This window comes from Balearica regulorum, chromosome 2 (genome assembly GCF_011004875.1).
Source record: "Balearica regulorum gibbericeps isolate bBalReg1 chromosome 2, bBalReg1.pri, whole genome shotgun sequence".
NCBI classification, from domain to species: domain Eukaryota; kingdom Metazoa; phylum Chordata; class Aves; order Gruiformes; family Gruidae; genus Balearica; species Balearica regulorum.
Genome location: NC_046185.1, coordinates 158,167,620 through 158,188,549, shown reverse-complemented (window position 1 = coordinate 158,188,549; position 20,930 = coordinate 158,167,620). Strand labels below are relative to the sequence as shown.

General features: G+C 44.6%; 1 protein-coding gene across 7 annotated transcripts in view; it reads left to right on the top strand.

Annotated features, from left to right (window-relative positions):
• Positions 1-19,067, top strand: part of DNAJB6 (DnaJ heat shock protein family (Hsp40) member B6) — a 63,311-nt gene extending 44,244 nt beyond the window's left edge. For 5 of the 7 annotated variants that reach the window (XM_075746625.1, XM_075746626.1, XM_075746629.1 and 2 more), the window contains one exon: positions 9,266-17,529. In XM_075746625.1, coding sequence (XP_075602740.1) covers positions 9,266-9,579 — 314 coding nt within the window. In that variant the 3' untranslated portion in view covers positions 9,580-17,529. Of the gene's footprint in view, positions 1-9,265 lie in introns of all 7 variants that reach the window. The other 2 variants (XM_075746631.1, XM_075746632.1) reach the window with 1 other exon arrangement.
• Positions 19,068-20,930: the final 1,863 nt, after the last annotated feature.

Here is a 20,930-nt window from a genome sequence, read left to right as displayed (position 1 = left end):
AAAAATGTAGAAAGAATTGTCTTCTAAGTAATCTCAGTTGCTGTGTGAGGTGTTTTTTTGTTGTTGTTTGTTTTGGTTTTTTTAAATCAGGTCCATTTGCTCAAACGCTGAGCTTGAGATCTTGCTAATTTGTATGTATATACGTCAAGCTGCGAAGCTCACTCTTTGCTCTTTGCTTCCTTTCGAAATTCATGCAGAAATGAATAAAAGACCCCTGTGTGATAAAGTCTTTTAAAATTAATAAAATTCACTTTGAGCAGCAGCATGCAAATGGGGTCATCTCTCTGCTGGAAACGTGGGGATTTTTGTTACCTCCTGCCATTTGCATTTCCCACATCCCAAATCTTTAAGATGAGAGCAGTCGGCCTAATATATACGTGTTTCAAAAGAAGCAACATAACCGCAGAAGCCTGGATGTGCACAGCCTGCACTTCTCTCTGGCCTCAAATTTCATGTAGGGCCATTCATCGGGCTTTAAAAGAACTTCTGATGAGTAACGTTTGGTAGGGAGGAGGTAAATCCAGGCTCTTTCAGCGACTCCCCTGTCTATACGTTGGACTGCGGAGCTCGGCGCCAGCCAGTGCCGTCGAACAGGAGTGGCTTTAGCCATCGATCCCCATTTAGCCACTCAGGGGAACAGCACGGTGACATCTCCTTTCAAAGTCCCCATTTGCAACACCGCTGCAGTTAGTGTATGGTGTTACCTCATTTAATCTTCCCACTTTGTTGCGGATGGGGTGTCTTTGCGGCGAAACGTCATCGCCCGGAGTAGCTGGATGCGCTGGGAATGCAGGAGTCGTGTTGGTACACGCTGGGCTGAATGCAGCATATAATGGGGCTCTTGGGTGTGTATGGGGGTGGCAGGTAAAATCCGGACGGCTAACAAAAAAAGAAGAAAATGGAGAGGCTGAGCTTTCTAGAGGAGCTGCTGCGGGGCGGGGAGGGTGAGCGGACCCGACGTGGGGCTTTCCCTGCCCTGCGCCACAGGGGTACGGGCTGGGTAGGAACAGCGTGACCTGGCACCGGAGCAGCTGGATACAAGGGCAAAAATAAAAGGAGCAAGTCCATTGCCAGCTTTGGAAGCCAGGCAGGCAGAGGATTGCTATGTGCGTTGAGCAAGAGGTTTTGAGCCCTGCCCTTGCCCGGATACTGGACGTGCTGCAGCCATGGCTCTCCCGGGACAGAAATAGCACTGCAAGAGTCACTCCATCAGTCTCTGTCCTTTTTCCCAAATCCCACCTCCTTTTTTTTTCCCAATCACTTCCCAGGACTTCACCACCACCTCCCCTGCTGTTTCCCGCCACTTGTGGACTTGTTTTTCCCCCTCATGGGAAATGCCCATCTCCCACGGCAGAGGAAATAGCAGTGCTGGTCCTGGCCTGGGAAAGCCTGGCCCAAATCCCCCAGGTTCTTAACATAATACGAGGTTTTGAGTTGGAGCAGGGAGACACAATGCACGTCAGAGCGCGGTGACATTGGTGACGGCAGAGCTGTGCAGTCGGACGCAGCGCGGGGTGTGAGGTGGGCAGAGGATGAGGCGGGAGACGCAGCAGGTTTCCGCAGAGGGTGCGGATCGAGACCTGACGACGTCTTTGGTTTCTGACCAGCTGAGCCCTCCGGGCGCCACTCTGGCTAAGTATTTCCCAGCATTTTGCAGGAGGGATGTCTCAGGGAGACATCAGTTTGCTGCACCAGAGGAAACCCCGAATCTCCTTGTGCTCTCAGTAGCACTGAGGAATGTGCAATTGCTCCAGAAGAAAAATTTTTTGCCAATAATTGGTGAAAGCCACTGATTTGTGCGAGATGACTCAAAACGTTGTCCTTCATCCTGTGCTTTAGCTGATAAACTTCAGTGTTGAAATAAACTCCCTTTACTGTTTACAAGAGCTCTGCCCCTAGAAGTGGTGGTGTGGATGGGGCAGCTGTGCCGGCATTCCCCGGATAGTTTCTGAGTGATTTCAGGCTCTTTTGGCTTTCAAGACTACTTGCATTTTTTTAATCAGTAGATTTTAAAATGGCTGCTTTTTCTCATAAGCATCACATCAAATAGCAGGAGAGAGATTTTTAAAGGCTGTCACTGTCAAACTCAGCCAGTGACATTTTCCAAAGAGGACTCCATGTAAATTTTAGTTTCTCTCGAGTCTGACAAACCTGAGAGAGCACAGCCTGAAAGTGGGTTTTGTAACTCCTGCTGTTAAGCGTCGTGGTATTAGTGTTTCCTGGCATTTAGAAACAAGTTTAAGAACAATTAATCAGAAGAACTTGCTCAACATAGCCTCCAGTAACGATGAGAGAGTATTTTCTTGGCTGAGCGTTTGCCCACAGTTTCAGGAGCAGGGGGGGTGTGTGTGTGCACATGCGGTTTTGTAAAATACCCTGGGCTTGGTATCTTATGAGCATCCCTCGCTCCCAACAGAAATTAAAAGAAACTGTGATGATTTGGCATCTTTCTGAAAACACCTTTCAAGCTTGGTCCCCCAAATTAGACCACTTCTTCTAGGTTTTAGTAGAGTTACTTGGTCTCCTGATGTTTTCTCTGTGCTGTAATGCATTAGATAGGGAGCTTTTAAAAGAAGAAACAAAAGAATTAGTTAATCTCCAGGAATTTTTCAGCCCAAGGTCATCCAGGCCTATAGACAGGTCATTTCCATTAAATAAGTTCTTGGCTCCAGTGGGTTCCTCTAAAGTATGAGATTTCCAGCAAATGTCAGACTTGAGTCTTAGAAGAACCCTAGGATCTTCTACTAAGGTAAAGATTCATACCAGAGCTGCTGTAACAGCAGAAAAGCTTTTCAGCACAACAATCTTATCAACAGATTACAAAGATCATACAGATATCCACTTCAGATAAGTGTATTTAAATGGGTTTTTTTTTTCTTTCTCTTTGGGTTGCTCCTTCGCAGCTCAGCTCTCCCCGGCAGCAGCAGATGTAGTTGAGTCATCAGAAACTCCAGTGCCTTCCGTAGGCGCGGGGTAAATTCCAAGTCCTTGTAATAGGAGGGGGAAAAAAGTCAAGCAAAGCTCTTTTCTTTTGCACTCTTTTTTTGTCGTCAGTCAAAATCAGCTCAGACTAACATGGTCCTGAACAATTTCAATAAATGCTTCCAGTTGAGTCCTCTCTAGAAGCAGCAATACCATGTCTTGCTCTGAGCTTCAGAAAATACACCACCCCTTAACTCGAAAGTCTTCAAGTATTAGACACTTTGCTGGCCATCATTCGAGAAAGATTTAAATGGAGTAAGTTTCCTGCAAGTTGCCCTTGGACAACCGGCTGGCTGGAGCTTTAGCTCGGAGCCGTCTTGTGTCATTAGCTAAAGCCAGGCGTCCCTCACCAGGTCCATCTTCTCCTGATGCTGGTTACAGGAAGGGCTGTGCGTTGTTTGTAGCCTCGGGAAGTCTTCCTCGGCACTGAGCAAACCGGTGCACCTACTTTTTGTTTCTTAATACAGGGGAAACCCCTGATATATGGTTTGGTTGGGTTTTTTTTTTTTTTTTGAGGTGCGTAAGAAAATAGCACGCAAGCAGTAGGGCTGCCGTGCGGGAACCATGAAGGCTCCGCTTCCTCTTGCACGGGAAGTGGCATGGTAAATGTAAATCAGTGGTTTGATATCCTCAGGATGTTTACCCTGGTTTGTTCGGCATGGTTCTGTTAATTACTATCTTGTCATTAATTGCTGCTGATTCCTGGTAGGATTTCAGTTCAGTTCCAGGATGTACACGGATGTTACTTAAATGTAACACAAAGTAATAATGCTAGCTCATGCAGGGCTGCTCTTTTGAGAAGTACTCCTAGACTTACCTGTCCCACCTCACCTGGAATATCCTCTGCCATAGTGGTTTTATTCCCGTGCATTATCTCCATTTTCCAGGAGTACCCAAGGACCCTTTGGTGTAGCTGGTGGCTCCCCCAAAGCGCCCACCTTGTCCAAGAACTGTACTCACGGTTTGCCGTAGACACATAAAATGGATGTATTACGAATAAATACAAGTTGGCAGTGAGTTTTCTGATCACGTTGCCCCTCACGATAGGCAATATTGCCCTCTACTGGTTAATTACAGGTTAAAGGATCCATATTTTCCCCTTTCACACAGCAGCACTTTGCTATGAGAAATTATTTTTCAGCCCTTCTTGCTCAGAGCAGAAGGCAGGTTTTGGTCCTAATGCAACTTCTTAGGATGCTACAGCTTGTCTTTAATTTCTTTTTCCCAAGAAGCTGCTTTTCATTTGGGAAGACCTGGTGCACCCAAACGCCAAACTTTAATTATTGTTTTTAAAGGTTACTAGTAATGCTGAATCCCTCATTTTCAGAATTAACCCTTAGAAATGTAACTTCTCCAGACTGGTTTTGCAAGTGAAATAACTGCAAGGTTTTTAATTATTATTTGCATTAGTAGAATAAAACCTTTTTCTTAATGCTGTAATCTGGATGCTGATTCCAGCAGCCCCGGATAATTGCCCCCTTCCCTGCCCCAGCTGGGGCGGCTGCACGATGAGCTGGAGCCAGGCACTGAGCCGGGTTAAAAATAAGCTCACAAAACCGAGTGTTATTTTTAACCGGGGTCAGTCTCCTGCTTGGGTTCATGGCGCATATGCCCAGACTCTCACGTGGGTGTGCTGGCTTGGAGGCACGGGAGGTGGCAAGAAGGGAGGAACCGATGGCTGGTTAAAGCTGGAGCACCCCGAAAGTTGCTTCTCAAGTAGATATTCCAGCTCTGAACTCAGCTATGGACCCCCCGTCTGTACCAGCTGTCTTCCTAAAAGCCTTCTCCAGGACCAACATCACTGCTGACATAGCTCCAGCCATGTTTAAGCACTTTTTGGTGGTGATGCCCTGTGTGACTGACCATTCCCAGAGTAAATTCCTTTCAGGTCTCATATTTGCAATTGGTACAGCTAGCTTTATTCAGAGTCTGGCTCAAATGTTTCAAATATGTTTAAATATGTAGAACAAGAGAAAATAGTTGATGCAAATTACACTTTAGTCTTGCTTTGCAAGGGGTTCTATAGATAAATGATCAGAGGAAGGTTCTGATGGCTCATACCGTGCACAGCGCTGCATTCAATTCAGTATTAGAATCACAGCCGATGTGATGACATTTAACTAATTTGGGGTGCCATCCTGCTGTCCCGCAACTCATAAAGGGGAAAAAGTTTGGACAGTTTTTTGGGGTCTATTTGTTGAACTAAAACTTGTCTTTACCTTGGGGGAGACGGAAAACTGAATGACTCTGGGTGATTGAGATGGATTTCATCCTTTCAGTACTTAAAGGGGGCTTATGAGAAAGATGGAGACAGACTTTTTAGTATGGCCTGCTACGACAGGACAAGGGGTAATGGTTTTAAACTAAAAGAGGGGAGATTCAGACTAGATATAAGGAAGACATGTTTTACGATGATGGTAGTGAAACACTGGCATAGATTGCCCCATCCCTGGAAACATTCAAAGTCAGACTGGACAGGACTCTGAGCAACCTGATCTAGATGAAGATGTCCTTGCCCATTGCTGGGAGATGTTGGACTAGATGGCCTTTAAAGGTGCCCTCCAACCCAAACCATTCTATGATTTACCTGCAAAATATGCTGCCTGCGTAGTGGTGGGGAGCAGCTCTGCATCCCCCAGGGCCCCACCATGGGGCGAAGGACAGATGGGGACAGGCCTGGGCAGCCCAGCAATAGGAAGCACAAATTATTCTTCTGGAGGAAAAGTTGGTAACTTTGTAGTCTAATTAAAGTTAATAAAGTATTTGACTTCAGTTGCCACTGTATTATGTTTTGTGGCATACAGATGCAGCCCCTCTGGTGTGCTGATGCTTTCACAGCGCACCCCAAACAGCAGAATAATGTCCATGACAGCTTAAGAGGGAATTTTCTTGCAGCATAACGCAGGTCAGTTCAGCTTAGCAAAAATGCTCATTACAAATCCTTGATGACAGAAAGTTGGGGCCCTTATGAGGAAAGGTTTAACACAAACTTCCAAAGGGATGCTTGTTCCCTGAGTCCCAAAATGGACTTGTGCTCTAGGTTTTAGCACGGATTGCCACCTCTGTTGAGGCAAAGGCTGGGTTTGAACAAGTTTGCAAACAGCCCCTTCACCGCTAGTTCTCAGTGGACGGTCTCTAAGCATCTCATCCCCATTCCCACCCTCAGCCACGTGCCCTTTCCTTGTGCTTCAGCCACAGCTGCATTGCAGAGAGAAACCCCACGCAGGAGCAGCCGGGTCCCGCGTCTCAGACTGGTGCTGGCAGAGCAGGCAGCAGGCAGGTAGCGTGCCGGCAGCACCAAGCACAGCCAGGGCTCTCCTGGGTTTGTTGGGCTGCTGCAAAGCATTCAGCCAATGTGATGATGCAGTGCAAGGTCCAGCTTTGGGGGTTAGTTCTGGATCATTTTTGAAGGAAAGAGAAATATGTGTTACAAGAATTGTCTCTTTGTAGGTGGGGTTTTTTTCTTGGGTTTTTGTTGTTGTTGTTGTTGTTAATGCATCATGTTTCATGGAGCAATTGAACTATGAACCCTGCTGGAGGAGGGTGTGTGGATCTGAGGTACAGTCCTTGCTCTGGGCCACTTGCAGACAAGCCACAGTTGGAGGACACCCCAGGCAAAGCACCTTGGGGAGGTGTATTGTGACTTTCCACAAAAAGTGGCATAGTTGTAAGGACTTCTCCCAAAGCTCACAGGAGGTGTGCAACAGGCAGGTACCATCACTTCCCAGAGTCAGAGCCATGCTCGTACCCTCAGGAGCTGAACAGCTCTCATGGGATTTGATAAAGCAGGACAAGATCTCCTGCCTCTTCTCTAGACTGCAGTTGGTTTAATTGGAAAGTCGGGAGTATGGAATGTCTTCTGTGTTTTTATATTTAAGTTGGACTCAAGCAACGAATGCTTGCTGGAAGATCTTTCTGCAACTTCATTAGGTGCTCGGCGTTGTGGGGCTGGTGGCACAGCTCAGCTCCCAAAGCACGGGAGCTCTGCGGGAGCGGTCGCTTCCAGCAGCTGATCAAGGAGGCATCAGGGTGCAAGAGGGCCAGCCCGCAACGATGCTGCGGGTACGTCACCAGGGAGGAGCCAGATTAATTTGAATTCTTCCAATGTTAAACTGTGCCTTTCACACCAGCTGAATTGGACTAAAGGTGTTGAGATTGATCTCTAGCGTAGTTAGGGGTAATTTATTGGGGTGTGTGTAGAGCATCTGGTTTAATACTTAACTGCGTTAAGCGTTAGTACGTCTGGTTGGGGTGTGTCTGCGATGCACACACACACACACAGCTTCAAGAATGGCCTCAGCACGTTTCTCAGTCCTGCATCTGCTTGCAATATAAATTTTAAATATGCAAGACTTTGCATATCAAAAAGAAAGCAGTGCAGTTTGTGCTTCCATGAGAGGGGAGGAATCACCTGTTTCTGGTGCACCATAATTTGTTAGGAAGTGAACTCTCTTGACTGTTTTTCATATGTGCAACTGGTGTACGTGGGTTTTCTGTGCTTTTTTTTTTTTTTTTTTCTTCTGACATTTTATAGGCTTCGTCTTCATAGACCTGGTATCATGAGACTGAGACATGTTTCAGTATTGTTGGTATAGCTTGTAAAATCCTGTAGCTTCTTATGGGAAATGCCGGCAGTTCTGCATCTAACGTTTTCCAAGCTTTTCCTTGCCCACCGCCTCTCGTAGCTAGAGCGCTGTGCGCCACGCGAGGGGAAAAGAGCCGTCCTTGCTGTTATCTTCACTTGTGGTTTTGTCTTGTTTGCTTGTGCCTTCGGAAGTGCAGGAGACACCAGGGTAACAAACCGTGAGTGTTGTGCAGGGGAAATGGGCGTCAAAAACCTGGGGAAACGGGTCCCCGGTGTAGTATCCACACACAGCCAGTGCTGGAACGCACGGCGGGGAGATGTGAGGCACGTCTTGGAGTCGTCTTCTCCTGCGAGGCCTCGGGTGCCACGTTACACTGTGAAATGACTTTTTAAACATACCTTGCCTCCTTTCCCTCGTGCCCTCAGAAGCATCTCCCCATGTACGATCGCAAGGTAAAGGCGACGCAACCTGTTTTGTTTGAAACCGTCGGTGGTTTGGTGCACACACCGAACGGGGTATTACTGCTCTTGCTGCTACTGCATACGTGGTGCTTTCTCCATCTTCAAAGTATTTTCCAGCCATGAACTAAGAGCACAGGCATTACCTGAGAGCACACACCCCTCCCTAAGCAGCTGATGCCGGGCGCATCCCGGGAAAAACTTCCAGAATGTGACACACCACTTTTAATGCAAATAAAATGATGCCGTATTTCATCAGCTCTATTAAAAGTACTTAAGTAATTGAATTAACGAAACTTTAAAAAGTCTTTCAGAGAGAAATGTGGTACACACCTTTCTTCTCTTTTTTTGTTCCTTTTTTTTTCTTTTTTTTTTTCTTTTTCTTATTTTCCCTGTTGAATATCTTTGGCTTTTTTATTTGTTATCTTACTGTTTGCTTTTTTGATGTGTGGTTTTGCTGGGGTTTTTTTGTGTTACGGTAGCTGATTTCCCTGCTTTGCAGCATTGATACTGTTACAGTTTCTGCAGCAAAGGAAAGCGTCATCTACAAAATAGCATGAGTATGACTGGAATACCTCATCTTTCATACTAATTTTTGCAAACATTGGGTTGCTATTCCCATTGCGTTCATTCACGTTTGCTGTACGTGCCTGCCTTGCCCCCTGGACTGTGCTTACCTCTTACGTATTCAGCCCCATTTCCCATCTTCATGTGATCTTTCATGCTTCTCTACCATCCTTCCACTTATGGATGTCCAACATCCAGCCCCTCTGAACCCACGTTGGCTTTGTTTTTCTCCCACCATCCCTATAGCCATCTTGGGTATTATTTGTCCCTCCTTCTCCTATAGCTTTTCCTTGACCATGGCCAACCCTTCCTAGGCATACAGTCCAGGTGAGGTGGGAGGAGATGACATGCTCTGCACAGGAGAGAAAGATTATCCAGGGCCATGTCTCGGCTTGCTCGCCCTGTCTTTTGGGAAAAAGGAAGCAGTGGCCTCAGAGTTGTCATATCTAGCTGACTTTTTTGGGTGGCTCCAGTGTGGTGAGAGGCCATGGATGGAGCTTTCTGCTCTGGACACTCCTTGATCTCAGGTAGACAGGAGTACCTGTGAGCTAACCACAGCCAAGGCAGTAGTTTAGTGACACCCAAGTTTTAGTCCAGTTTTGAGGATTTTTTCAGGCTAAATTTAAGTGTATTGGGTGCAGCTGACTTTTCTTGCACTCTTTGCTTTTTCAGGTGAGGCAGATGAGGAAGCCTTTGCCGAGGAGTGCAGACGGAGAGGACAACACGCCCTGCCTTTCCAGCCAACCAACCCTCGCCTGCTGAAGTCTCACAAGCCTGCCAGCTCCCCCAAATATGCCTATCATTATAATAGCGATGAGGTGGAAGAACAAGATAGAAGCCGGGTTACAAGCAGCTTGGAGACCCCTTTTTATTTATCAGGTGTGCACAAGCATGTTGATGAGAAATGTGCAGAAAAGGATTCATCAGCTAGTCAAAAGCCAAAAGCAAAACGCCAAGGAAGAGGTTGTTGCTGTGTGTTGACTTAATGTTAGTTCCCCGGTAGATAATAAACAGCAGCTCGTGTGCCTTTATCCTGCATTAGCTCTGCTCTTCCATTTAGCCTAGATTCACAAATGCCCTGGGATATTCAAGGATCCAGGGAAAATTTTGTTATGTTGCTGAAGTGCCTATGCTCTTTGTTCTTAAAAGTGAAGGCCTTTTAGAGAGTAACTAATCACAATACTTTGCACATTCATTTACTTAAATTGTGCTTGGCTTCCTTGCCAAAGAAGTTCAGCAACTTGATATTATTTCTGGAAGCTGCAATTTTAGGAACCTAAATCGTAATAGCGAGGGCTAAGACCGTTCAGGCGAATGCAGAAGTGTGGTGATTGTCCTGGTTATTTTTGGAAGTTAATAGTCCTTTGATATATTTCCTGCCCGTAAGGTTTCAGCAGTACAGTCCAGAGGCTATCTGGGACAACCAAGTCCTCATAACGACTTGATTTAATTTGAACCTGTGGTCAAAGATCATCCAGGACTGCCAGGACAGGTTTTTCTGAAACATGAAGATGCCTTTCTACTTGGATGCCCAAACCAAGGGCCCTTCTCAGTAGTGCTGAATTAGGTGAAGTGCTGGGAAGTGTGAGGAAGTATGAGGCTCTTCAGGGTAAACACAGCGCACAAAAAACATGCACTGTACCCCGAAACATGCGCTCACGTACTTCCAGTGCTGTACCAACTTCTGCTGCGTTTATGAGCCTTTAAATCTAATGCTGTCATCTGTACCGAAGATCTAAAGATATCATGTGGGATGACAGCTTGAAAAAATAGAAACGTTTAGATAAATGTCTTCCTGATCAGTCGTTGGAAGTTTTGTCTCTCTGCGGATGGCTAAGTTGAATCTTTTCTTAAAAAAAAAAAAAAAAAAAAAAGTTTAAAATTTCTCTGCAGAAGCCTGAACGTAACCACCGGGCTGATGTCCTGAAATCTGCCACGCAGGGGTTACAGGTTTTGTCTCCTGTGTCTGTAGCCGGCAAAACAAAACCTTGGCTCTGCATTTGGAGACTTGAGGTTCTCTGCAACCATAACAATACTTTGCGGTGATCTCTAAAGTGCACCTGAATTTGACATGCACCGTGCAAATTTTGGAGCAATTTTTAAGATTGCTTAGGGCTTTTTGCTGTGAATCTGTTTATGCTCCAAAACAGAAGTTTGCAATTAAAATGAATTTCCAGAAGTATTTGCGCAATCACAAAATCCTCTCTTCTACCAGTAGCTTGTGAGTTGCCATAAAAGATCAGGGGTGAAAATTTGATTGCAGTAAGACTAAGATTTTACTATTGCTTTAAATATTTTGCCTGCTGTTCCTCTGATGGACAGGGCTGCTGAAGGACTGGTCGAGTCAGTCATAAAAACCTACGTGAGTGTCTTAATCCCTCCCTGGGAAGTTTGTGCACGAGCCCTGGCCAATAACGCCGTTCTCCTTCATGGGTGTTCACCTCTGCCAACTGCCTTGCCCAGCAAGCAGGCTTCACCGGCGCAGCTCTGTGATTATATAGACCACTTACTCGCTCCCGCTTGGCTTCTCATTGATCACTGCAACAGCTGCCGTGCTTACATGGGCCAGCGTTGGGAAAGAATAGCATCTTTTTCTGCCTTGGTCCAAAGCCCACTCACTTCAGTGGAAAATAAAGTTCAACGGCCTCACACCAGGCGCCGTTCCACCTCAAATCGGGTGGTTTTGCCACTGCTGGCATTTAGCCCTTGACGGTGAGGCTGCAGGGCAGTTTTAGATGTTGTCCCAGTTAGGGCGCCTCAAGCAAATCCTCAGTCGTACGCTGCAGTGAAATGGCTTCTTTTTCCCAGCTCTAAAAGTGGGAATGCTTGAGTTTTAATTTGTAAGTCTGTAGCAAATTTAAATGAAAGCAAAGAGGTTCGGTTTCACCTTGACTACGTAGTGGGAATGGCTCTGGGAGCGGCCGCCTGTCTCCAGAACCCAAGGAGAAAGGCTGGCCAACTCGTTTAAACCTGGCAAACAATATCCAGAGGTGAGATGAGTCCTCCCTTAGTCAGGATTTCCAGTCATCGCAGTGGGGTTTTAATTTAAAAAAAAAAAAAAAAGTGAAATTTGATTCTCCATCTAACATTGACACTTTGTGCTTTAGTAGAAATTGCTCTGGGTTTTATACTGTTCCTGGTTTCGTAACAGCCTTTAGAAGAAAACTTGTACTCTGAAGTCGCTGTGTATCATCTCAAACAGTGCTCTAGCTCCACCCAAGTAATTTTTTAATAAGAATTCAGATCCTACAAGTAATGTGCTGCCTGACGGTATGATGTATGGCTGACTGGTGGTACACAAGCTGTATCAAAGTGGTATTAATGCCAGCAGAGACCGGGGGGTTGCAGCCGTTAATGGTAGGGGTAGTGGTAACTACCCCTAAAAAACTACTCTGCATTTGAGAGTTTTGACCTTTATCTAGCAAGAATGGTTGAAATGTTTGTTAAAATACTGAAAAATACATGATATGAAAGATTGTTATTTGCAAGATAATATTGCAAGGTTTGCTCTTTTGAATGGAATAGTTTGCATTAACCTAAAACTTACAACATTAATAATTCATTTTTGCTGCATTTTCACCCACTGGCATCCCTGAAAAGGAAACTACTTTAAAAGAACTAGCTTAACTAATCTCTATCCTTTCCTGGCATGGATTCCTCTGCTGGAAAGTTGAGCTATTTGTGCTTTATTACATCTTTAATGAGGTTCTGTTCTTTTTTACCGACATAAAGTTTCCCACATTACACATTACTAACTAGTAAAATCAATGTGCTTGGTTATCCAAACTAATTACTTTATAATTCTCTCACATACTTGTATTTGGGCATGTAATGGAAAGAGAAAGGAAAGCAAAGCCACTGTTTTCTGTGGAAACCTAACACGTGAGGAATGCCGGAGGTGTGGAGATGGGAGGGAATTCACTCTCCGTTTGCTCCATGTCCCCTGGCTGTAACTGCGCGAGTGGGACGGGGTAACAGCCGTACTCTTCAGAGGATGTCAGGGAGTGGAAAGATTGGGTGGTGGACCTGGAGGCTGGCTGGTTGCTCCCTGGCTTAGCCAGAGCTGCCTTCACGCATGTTTTTTTTGGCTGCCGATATGTGAGCATCCCGTTACCCATTTGCTTCCCGTAGAAGGTGGCTGGGTTGCACACGGAAGGGCTTCCAAGGCTGCGTAGCCTTGCAAGCTTTTGCTTGCCATGTGGGAGTAAAACCTTGGCCTCTATTTGGTAATAGTATTACCTTAATTAATAGCAGGCAAGCAGGTTTTATCTGGCTTGGTATGTTCTTGTAGCAATTCTAGGCAGAATTGGTAATGAAAATAGTATGGTGAGCAAGCATGAAGGCAGGCCCCGGTAAGTTGCTCATGCTTCTCAGTCCCCTAAAACATCAAAGTTGGAATTACATCACTGGGTTGGCCAGTGAAACTGGAGAACTCGCCCCTTGAATTTAACATTGCGGATAATTAAATAGTGGAGCGGCATACCTAGACGGGGTGGGATGTTTTGTCACCTCAGGTCTTTACGTAAAGGTGGGTTCTCTCTCTGCGATGCTCTGTGGCATGGGCAGGAGCTGTGGATGCCGTGAATTAGTAGGTCAAATCGTGGTGCGTGTTGGGCAGCGCCTGGGGCTGAAAGGAGGGAATGTGAAAGTGTAGTCTAAAGCTGTAATTGTAAATTGAGTCACAAGCATGAAATTATACTGAAGCTGTGATCTGGGGTCAATTTGTATAATGGTGTATGCAAATCTGGTCAGTCTAAAATAACAGGTGGTGGCTGTAACTCAGAGGTAAGCTAGCTGCCTTTGAAATAGCAATTTATTGTTTTGACTAAAGAGATATTTTTAAGAGCAGAAAATTAGAAATTGCACTACAGAACCCAACGTGCACGTGCCCCGCTGTCCTGTTAAAGCTCTGTGCACGTGTTGGAGCCACAGCTGCTTTGCTGGTTTGAAGCAGGGCAAAAGAATGGCTGCAATCTCAGCAAAAAGTTAGTAGATCTTGAAAATCATTTTCTCTGGGACTTGAGCAGAAACCATCAATCCCTCTCACCCCCAACCTCAGTGCTTCAGAGCCTGAAAGTGGAAGGACACTCCTCCAAAACCTTCACCTCTTCAGGAGATGTTCTATAAAAATCAGGCCATGGCTTTTATTACTGACTGATGTGTGTCAACTAGCAGAAATCCTGTGTGTTAACTGTCGGTCGTGACTGAACACCCTGTTTCCTTCTGCTGACTCCTACGCTCTCCTGTGCTGGCAGAAGGAAGGTGGAGCAGACCCGTGGCTGCTCTCTGCATCCTGGTAGAGCAGGCAGGTGTCAGGCAGGGCAGGAAGAAGTAGGACACCACAGACGGGTTGGGGAGGAGTGTTTTTCCCAGGACACTTGTTCGTTTGGATCAATCGCTCGATGTGCACACCTCCCTTGCAGCTGCCTCCCAAGAACGTGACAAGTTTTATAGTCAGTGACTGAACAAACCCGTGACGTTGGGAGGTGCGGATGGCAGAGAAGTAGAAAGCCAGAAGGAAATGCAATCTGAGACCCAGCAGAGGTTCCCAATTTGTTTTGGTCCTTGCTGAGTGGCTGAGAGAGTTGCTACTAAGCATTGTTGGAAGTTGGTTTCAGCCTTCAGTAGCGTTTTGAAAGACGGAATAGCTTCTGTGCTCTTTATGGTTCTTCTGGAAGTAGAAGAGAGGAGGATGAAATGGGAAGAGTGGGTCAGCAGATGCTGTTCGTTTTAGACAAGAATTATCCAGGTTGTAAACCAGGTGTAATTCCAAATGGTGTGGATTCTTGCTTCATCCACCTCTGCTCCTGGCAGCTGATGAAAGCAAGAATGTACCAAGTTAGGCTGATATCTCTCTGCATGTGAGTGAATCTGTTTCCCAATGCCAAAGCTTGGGGAAGCTCTCAGCAACCTATTCTCCCCCTACCCTTCCCTAAGACGCTCTATCTTAATGTAACACATTTCTAGACTTTAGATACCTAACAATTGCTTCTAAGGGTAGAAATTTGAAAACCCCATCTCCAAAGCCAGAGCTGTTTGCCTAAGCCAGTTCAGCCAGGCACTAACGATGGGAAGCCTCCGTGACTGCTTCGTGATGCTGGCGACCCACCAGGACACAGATTCACGGCAGATTAATCAAATAGTAACGGGGCTGCTGCTTTCTAATTCAGATTTTGTTCTCTTGTGACTTTGAGGCTAGTCTGGTAACCAAGGCAGCTAAATATGCTTTTAATTAGTGCTGGTTGAAGTTTTCAAGTGAAATAAGCACTAAAGGGTTACGTCTTTAGTGTGCACTTTTTACTAGGAGCTGCTTCACTTGTCTGGATTAGGTTTTTGGCCATTATCACCCAGCATAGCATCACTGGTGCTAACAGACTGGCAAAGTTTGACCTATCCTTTCTTGTTAGGTGGCAGTAGAAAAGGAAATGGTCGAGAGTGAAATTATTTATCACAGCAGGCTCAAAACAGAAAAGAGCTGGCAGTTTTCTCTTGAGGAATACTCTGTATTTGTGCATTATCTCCTACTTTGGCCAATCTGTTTCTGTGTGTCAGTGATAACACTTGAAAGATTTCCACTTTTCACCCTTATCATTCCAGAGGCTGGTAGGAGACCGTGTTGTCAAATGCCTAAATATCTTCATACCACATTATTTTAACATTTGAGTTGTTTCATTTAGAAGGCAATGAATTATGTGGCATTCATTTCAAGTCATTATTTACATTGACTCACAGTATTTTTAAGGAAGACTTGCTAGAATTGCTTTCAAAATCTCAAAGATTTGAAGAAAATGGACTGTTGCAAAAAAAAAAATAATAACTGTGATATAAAATACCAGTATCAAATGCAATCATGCCTGTATGTGGAAACCTTTTAAAAATACTGACAGTGTTTTGAGAATGAAAAATGAGAAAATTATGAAGCTAATAACCTGTTAGAGTTTAATGATCCTTTCCCAAATATCTGTGTTAATGTTTCATAGTTATTACATGAACTAGTTCTGATCAGTTGATATGATGCTGTTTTTCCCCTCCAGTAAAGGGAAGAATCCTTTGAATAACACCCTTCGGATGACTGATTCTCAAGAGTCAGCACGTCTCTTCCGCCTCCGTTGGCCTCTGTGGGAAAGCAAAGAGATGCTTGAGCCCTTCTGGGATTTGTCCCTTAGAGCAGTAAATTAAATGCCAAGGGATCCTATTTTTGACAACGTATAGGTAACCGAGGGGCTGACATTGCAGTGAACTTAATGGATGGAGTTCTTAATTAGAGAGATGTCCATGCCGTGGCCCCGGGGACAGGGTTGTAGCTCAGGAGGGTGGCAGGGTGCAGAGAAAACACAGCGTCATTGCAATTCTGCAAAGCACTGCCAGTTTTTCTCTTCCTTAAAGAATAAAACTGGTTTCCACTCTAACTTTGTGCAGGCTAATCACTCATGGCATAATTTCTAAATAAATATCCTGCTTCTTGACTCAGATGATTGCAAAAGATGAAGTCATGCTGTTGATACAGCGTAGGAGCTCGAAAGATAACCTAGGAACAGTTTTCCTTTGCTACAAGGGAGTGTATTTCCTCTAACGCACAAGCTTTTGATAACGTCTCAAGTGATTTAGCCCAAAGACCATCTTGTGGTTTTCCCCAAGTCTTAAACTGAAGAACTGCAGTTCTGCCGTGGGCACAACCCTAATTGTGCTTGGGAGGAGCTCTGACTAGGGGCAAACTTCAGCCACAGCGAGGCTTCGTACTCCTCTGACCTCCCACCGCTTCCTTTTCCCATCTTCATTTTGCCATTGGTGCTAAATTGATGGAGAACCAGGTGTGATGGTGACACAGCTTCCTCAGGGCAACATCTGCCTGCGGGCAGACAGAATGGGGAAAGAAACAGATCTGCAGACAGGCGGAGCTGAGCCCTTCCTCGGCCGTTCCTCTGGCTGCCAGCCCTGCCTCTCAGCTGGCTTCCAGGGCTCCTCTGCTCCGTGCTGGCCCCCTTCACTGGATTGTGCAGATTCCCAGTGGCAGAGCACCGCTGAGCTAAAAGATCCCTCCAGCTATCTCAGAATGATTATCTGAGGGAAACGTTTGCTAGCTGTGAGTTTAGATTCATAAGTGCACTTGGGTAGATGTGGTGTTGGTTCTGCACAGTTTGCTGTCCGTGCAAGTCTGCTAGCAAGTTGCGTTTTACTGCAAGTTTGGAGGAAAGAACGAGATGCAGAGCAAGAACTGTTTTTCACGCATTTTTTTGGGGGGGAGTGGGGAGGGATTCATTGAGATGATGATCACGTGGCTGGAAGCTTGTGCCTACTGAACCTGTAGCAAATAATTGTTGCTTGAACTCAATACTTCCATGTACCATTGGAGCTGCAGTAGAATATAACTTATGGTGCACAGTTAAGCATCAGCAGGCTGATGACCTGTATATAAAATGTATATTGGTAAACACCGAGCACTTTATTTACTCAGGTTCTCAGCATTCCTTAGTCTTAAAATGGAAATGCAAATATCATGGTAACTCTGACTGCTGTGAGCAGGAAACGCCAGTACTTAAATAGTTCCTGCTGTATAAGTCTTATTTATTGCTTCCAGTTTGAAAATTACTCTGGTTTTGCATGTGCTCTAATTTTGAAGCTTTTCCTGAATGGCTTTGAAGTCTGTTGAAAGTTCTCCGGATCTTTTCAAGCTTCAAAGATGGATAGTGTTTTCTTTCTATCCTGTGTAAGGGATGTAGTAGAACTGGGGATATAGTAGAACCACATTAGAAAGCCAGACCTTTCCTTTAAGATTCCTTAAACCATTCAGAGAACATGTGCTTTTGCTAGAGGGAAAAGTCCATGAATGCTGTGAATGGTGTTTTACAAGCCATGTTTCCTCAGGACACAAAGAAGGCAGCAAGAGGAGGAAGCAGAAGCAGAGAGAGGAACAGAAGAAGAAGAAGTCAACCAAAGGGAGTTACTAAAATGGACTTCTCTGCTATGCCAATACCTTTATAATAATGACAACTTAATGTTACATTTGAGCACACCTCTTTTCTGTATAATTTTTGATTGTTCACACTGCTAGCAAGGAAGTAACTCATGTTTAAAACTGTACTAAAATTGCACTATGTTATTCTTTTTAGTTTCACCGAGTGGCTTTCTTGCCAGTCAGGTTAGGGAATTCGAATGAGGCTGATCTTGGTGAGAAGTGTGTTATGTTTGAAGATTGGAAAGTGTTACAGAATTTCTTACCTCTTCCTTCCCTGGGACTAAAACGACTCTAGTCTAGTGTTTGTTTAGTTGTTTTGTAGGATATAAAGGGTTGTGCAAATGCCTGTTTGTTTGGTCACTCCAGCATCAACATCAGGCCCGTTGAAAGAAGAGTCCTGTTTGCTCATGTCATGGGGAATGAGTTTGAGACATGAGCTCTTATAGGGTGATTTATGCAAGCTTAATAAGTGACTTTTATGGTGGTTTGTTTTGTTTTTTTTTTTTTTCCCCAAGTTGGGCAGCAAAGGTTTGTCCCTGCTATTAAAATGTTCCTTGATTTTAAATTGTATCATGAAGTTATATTCTCTGATTTTGATGGTCTCCTGTAAGCACTCCTACTGATTTCCTGAAGCATAGTTGACTCCCAATGAATCATTTAGTGAAATCATTCCTTATTTTAAAAGTTTATTTTCAGAACCTAGAGACAAATGATCTAAGTGCTACTTTAAAACTGCTCTTTGTTTCTGCTGAGTAGGTTTTAGATAATCATTTTTTTCAGCATCCGTATAAGATTTTATCAGCTTGTTTCAGCAAAGAACTTACACCTTTATGTATGAAAGCATTTTGCATTGGTTTTATTGCAGGACTATATTTTTTTTTAGCTTGAAAAGATGTCTTCAATTTAAAAGAAATATGTATTTTTTCGCAAGATTACTTCCTTGCTTCCCATACTTGTCTCATGTGCATGACACATTGCTTCTCTTAACCTTTTAGTTTGTCCAGAGCCCTTCTGTTGCCTTAAGCATTTACCTGCATGTTTCGTGTCAGTATGTTGCCTCTTCTTTTTAACCTCCAGGTAGGAGTTATCGGCTTACGGTTTTGTTTCATTTCTTTTGTCTTCCTCTTGCCAATATGTTGTTGATGTAACAGACTTAAACCTGGCAATATTGAAAGTCCACAGTTCCTGGAGAAACTCATTCATCCTAAGGTTTAGAAGATGTGGGAATGCCCATAATGGTGTAAGGAAGAAGCTAAACAGAAAAATCAAGTCTGCATTCTAGCATGGTTTGATATAACAAGTTCTGGTGTCTCTGGTATCTGAACGGTTTAGCTTCGAATGCTTACGTTACCCAATGTAATCCTACACAAACATATAACCATATGTGAACTCTGTTAGGGTATTTAAATTATGGTTAATATGAAATAAGACTGAGTACAGGTTTTCTGTCACTTAAGTACCACTTTTTTGTTTTGTGCAGTGTTACTAATATTTAAAAATAAAGAAAATTCTCCTTTATGCTTTGTCTTCTTGCACTGTACTGTGGACTGGAGCTGGCATCAGTCGTTCATGTTTAGCTTCAATTAAAGTTTAGGCTGTAAGTACAAGGGAGAGAGTCTGCATTCACAAAACGCCCACAAGCATACCAAGTTATTTCTTTTGCTAAATCCATGAGCAAGTCGATACGGTCCCTGTGTCAAATGGCTGATACTGGAAGATGGGGGTTTGTTCTGGCTGGAATCATCACTGTAAGGAGGGTATACCTCAAACAGAGCTTGCACATTCGCTGTGCAAGGAACATTCATGCTAGATAATACACAATCCTTGGAATTGCATCCCATTTAGTATGCTCTCCATACTCTGGGAGAAGTGTCCCCCTGTACATATGTGAATTTTAAACTATTAGTGCTCCTTATTTGTTGGGAAAACGGTGCATGCTTTGGAAAAGCAGGAGAAGTGGAGGAAGGGAGAGGTGACGCCAGCGTAGGGCTGGTCTCCCCCGGGCTGTCCCAGTGCTGTGAGCTGCCTCACGTCACAGGACAGAGTGGCTCCGGATCAAGAATGTGCCTTGAAGAGTTAGAGCAGACCGGGATTTGGTACATAAATATCTTCCTGACTCTCATCCCTGTGTTAGGCTTGAAGGAGGGGGATAAACCATTAATGAGTTAGTTAGGAAACCTGAAGGTAGGCTCTGCATTAGTTAGGAAGCCTGTCTTACCAAGAGCATCCTTATCCCACTGGAAAGGTGCTGGCAAGCTTGCACATGGCTCCTACGCCCTGTGCTTCCTGCGGGGAGAAACTCCGGGGAACCACAGAGTCCCTGGACGAGGGAACCACGGGCATAATCTTTCTATAACTACCTAGAATCTACCCAAGTGAGAAACGTGGGCCCACGGCCATTGAGCTAAATTCCTTCCTTCAGCCTAATTGCTTTTGGATTCTAACTGAAAGGTCACTGTTTGACTGAGCACCGTGAAGCAGGGTTGTGAGCCTGGGCGTAGCGTGGTGCCACGTATGTATGAGCAGGCACGTATGTGAGGTCTTTGTATCCCGGTGCGTCCATCTGCCAAAGGTGAAGGCTGCATGATGATATGGTTACTTAACGTATGTGTTGGGGCAGGAAAAACGCAGGTGGGTGTGAGACACCACAACTGATAACAGATGATGCTGGCCCAAGCGTGGCTGTGAATAAATGTATTGTGAAAGTTGGAGAAAGATTCCTGACCGTCCTGCAATGCTTCTGTGGAAGAGCTGAGGACAGAAACAGAGCTAGTTTAAATACAGACCTGATGTGATTTATAAAGTGTATTGCAAAACGTATCTTTACAGAGCAGATACCTGGGCTCAGAGACCCAAGGTGTTTTCAATCCCTTTTAGTATCCCATAAGAAAATTAAATTATTAGGGTAGAGAACACACAGCGAGTTGAGTAGCAGCATAATAAAATTGTTTTGTGTTCAGTGTATCATTTTAATCTCAAGATAATGGGACACAATCACAACCAAGCAAAATATGGACAGATAAGGGATCCTGCTCCTCACTTGGAAGCTGCCACTATGAAAATGGTTTAAATTCAGTTGTTTTTCCACACCTTTTAGAGATGTGCACAGCCTGCTCTTTAAACTAAGGTTTGGCAAGACTTTGATCCTAAATAAATGATCTCAGAGAGCGTAGGTGTCAAAATGATAAAAAGGTATTTTTGAAGTTTTTGCCCAGTCTCTGCTCAGTGCTGCTGCCCACCTCCATAAGCAGCCTGCAGACCTGTAAATCCTACTTCTAGAGGTAACACAAAACTCAGTTTTTCTCTGTTAGCTTGGCTGCCTTTACAGAGATTTACTTCCCCCCCCCCCAAATTTCAGAACCATCTCATGATACTTTGTAT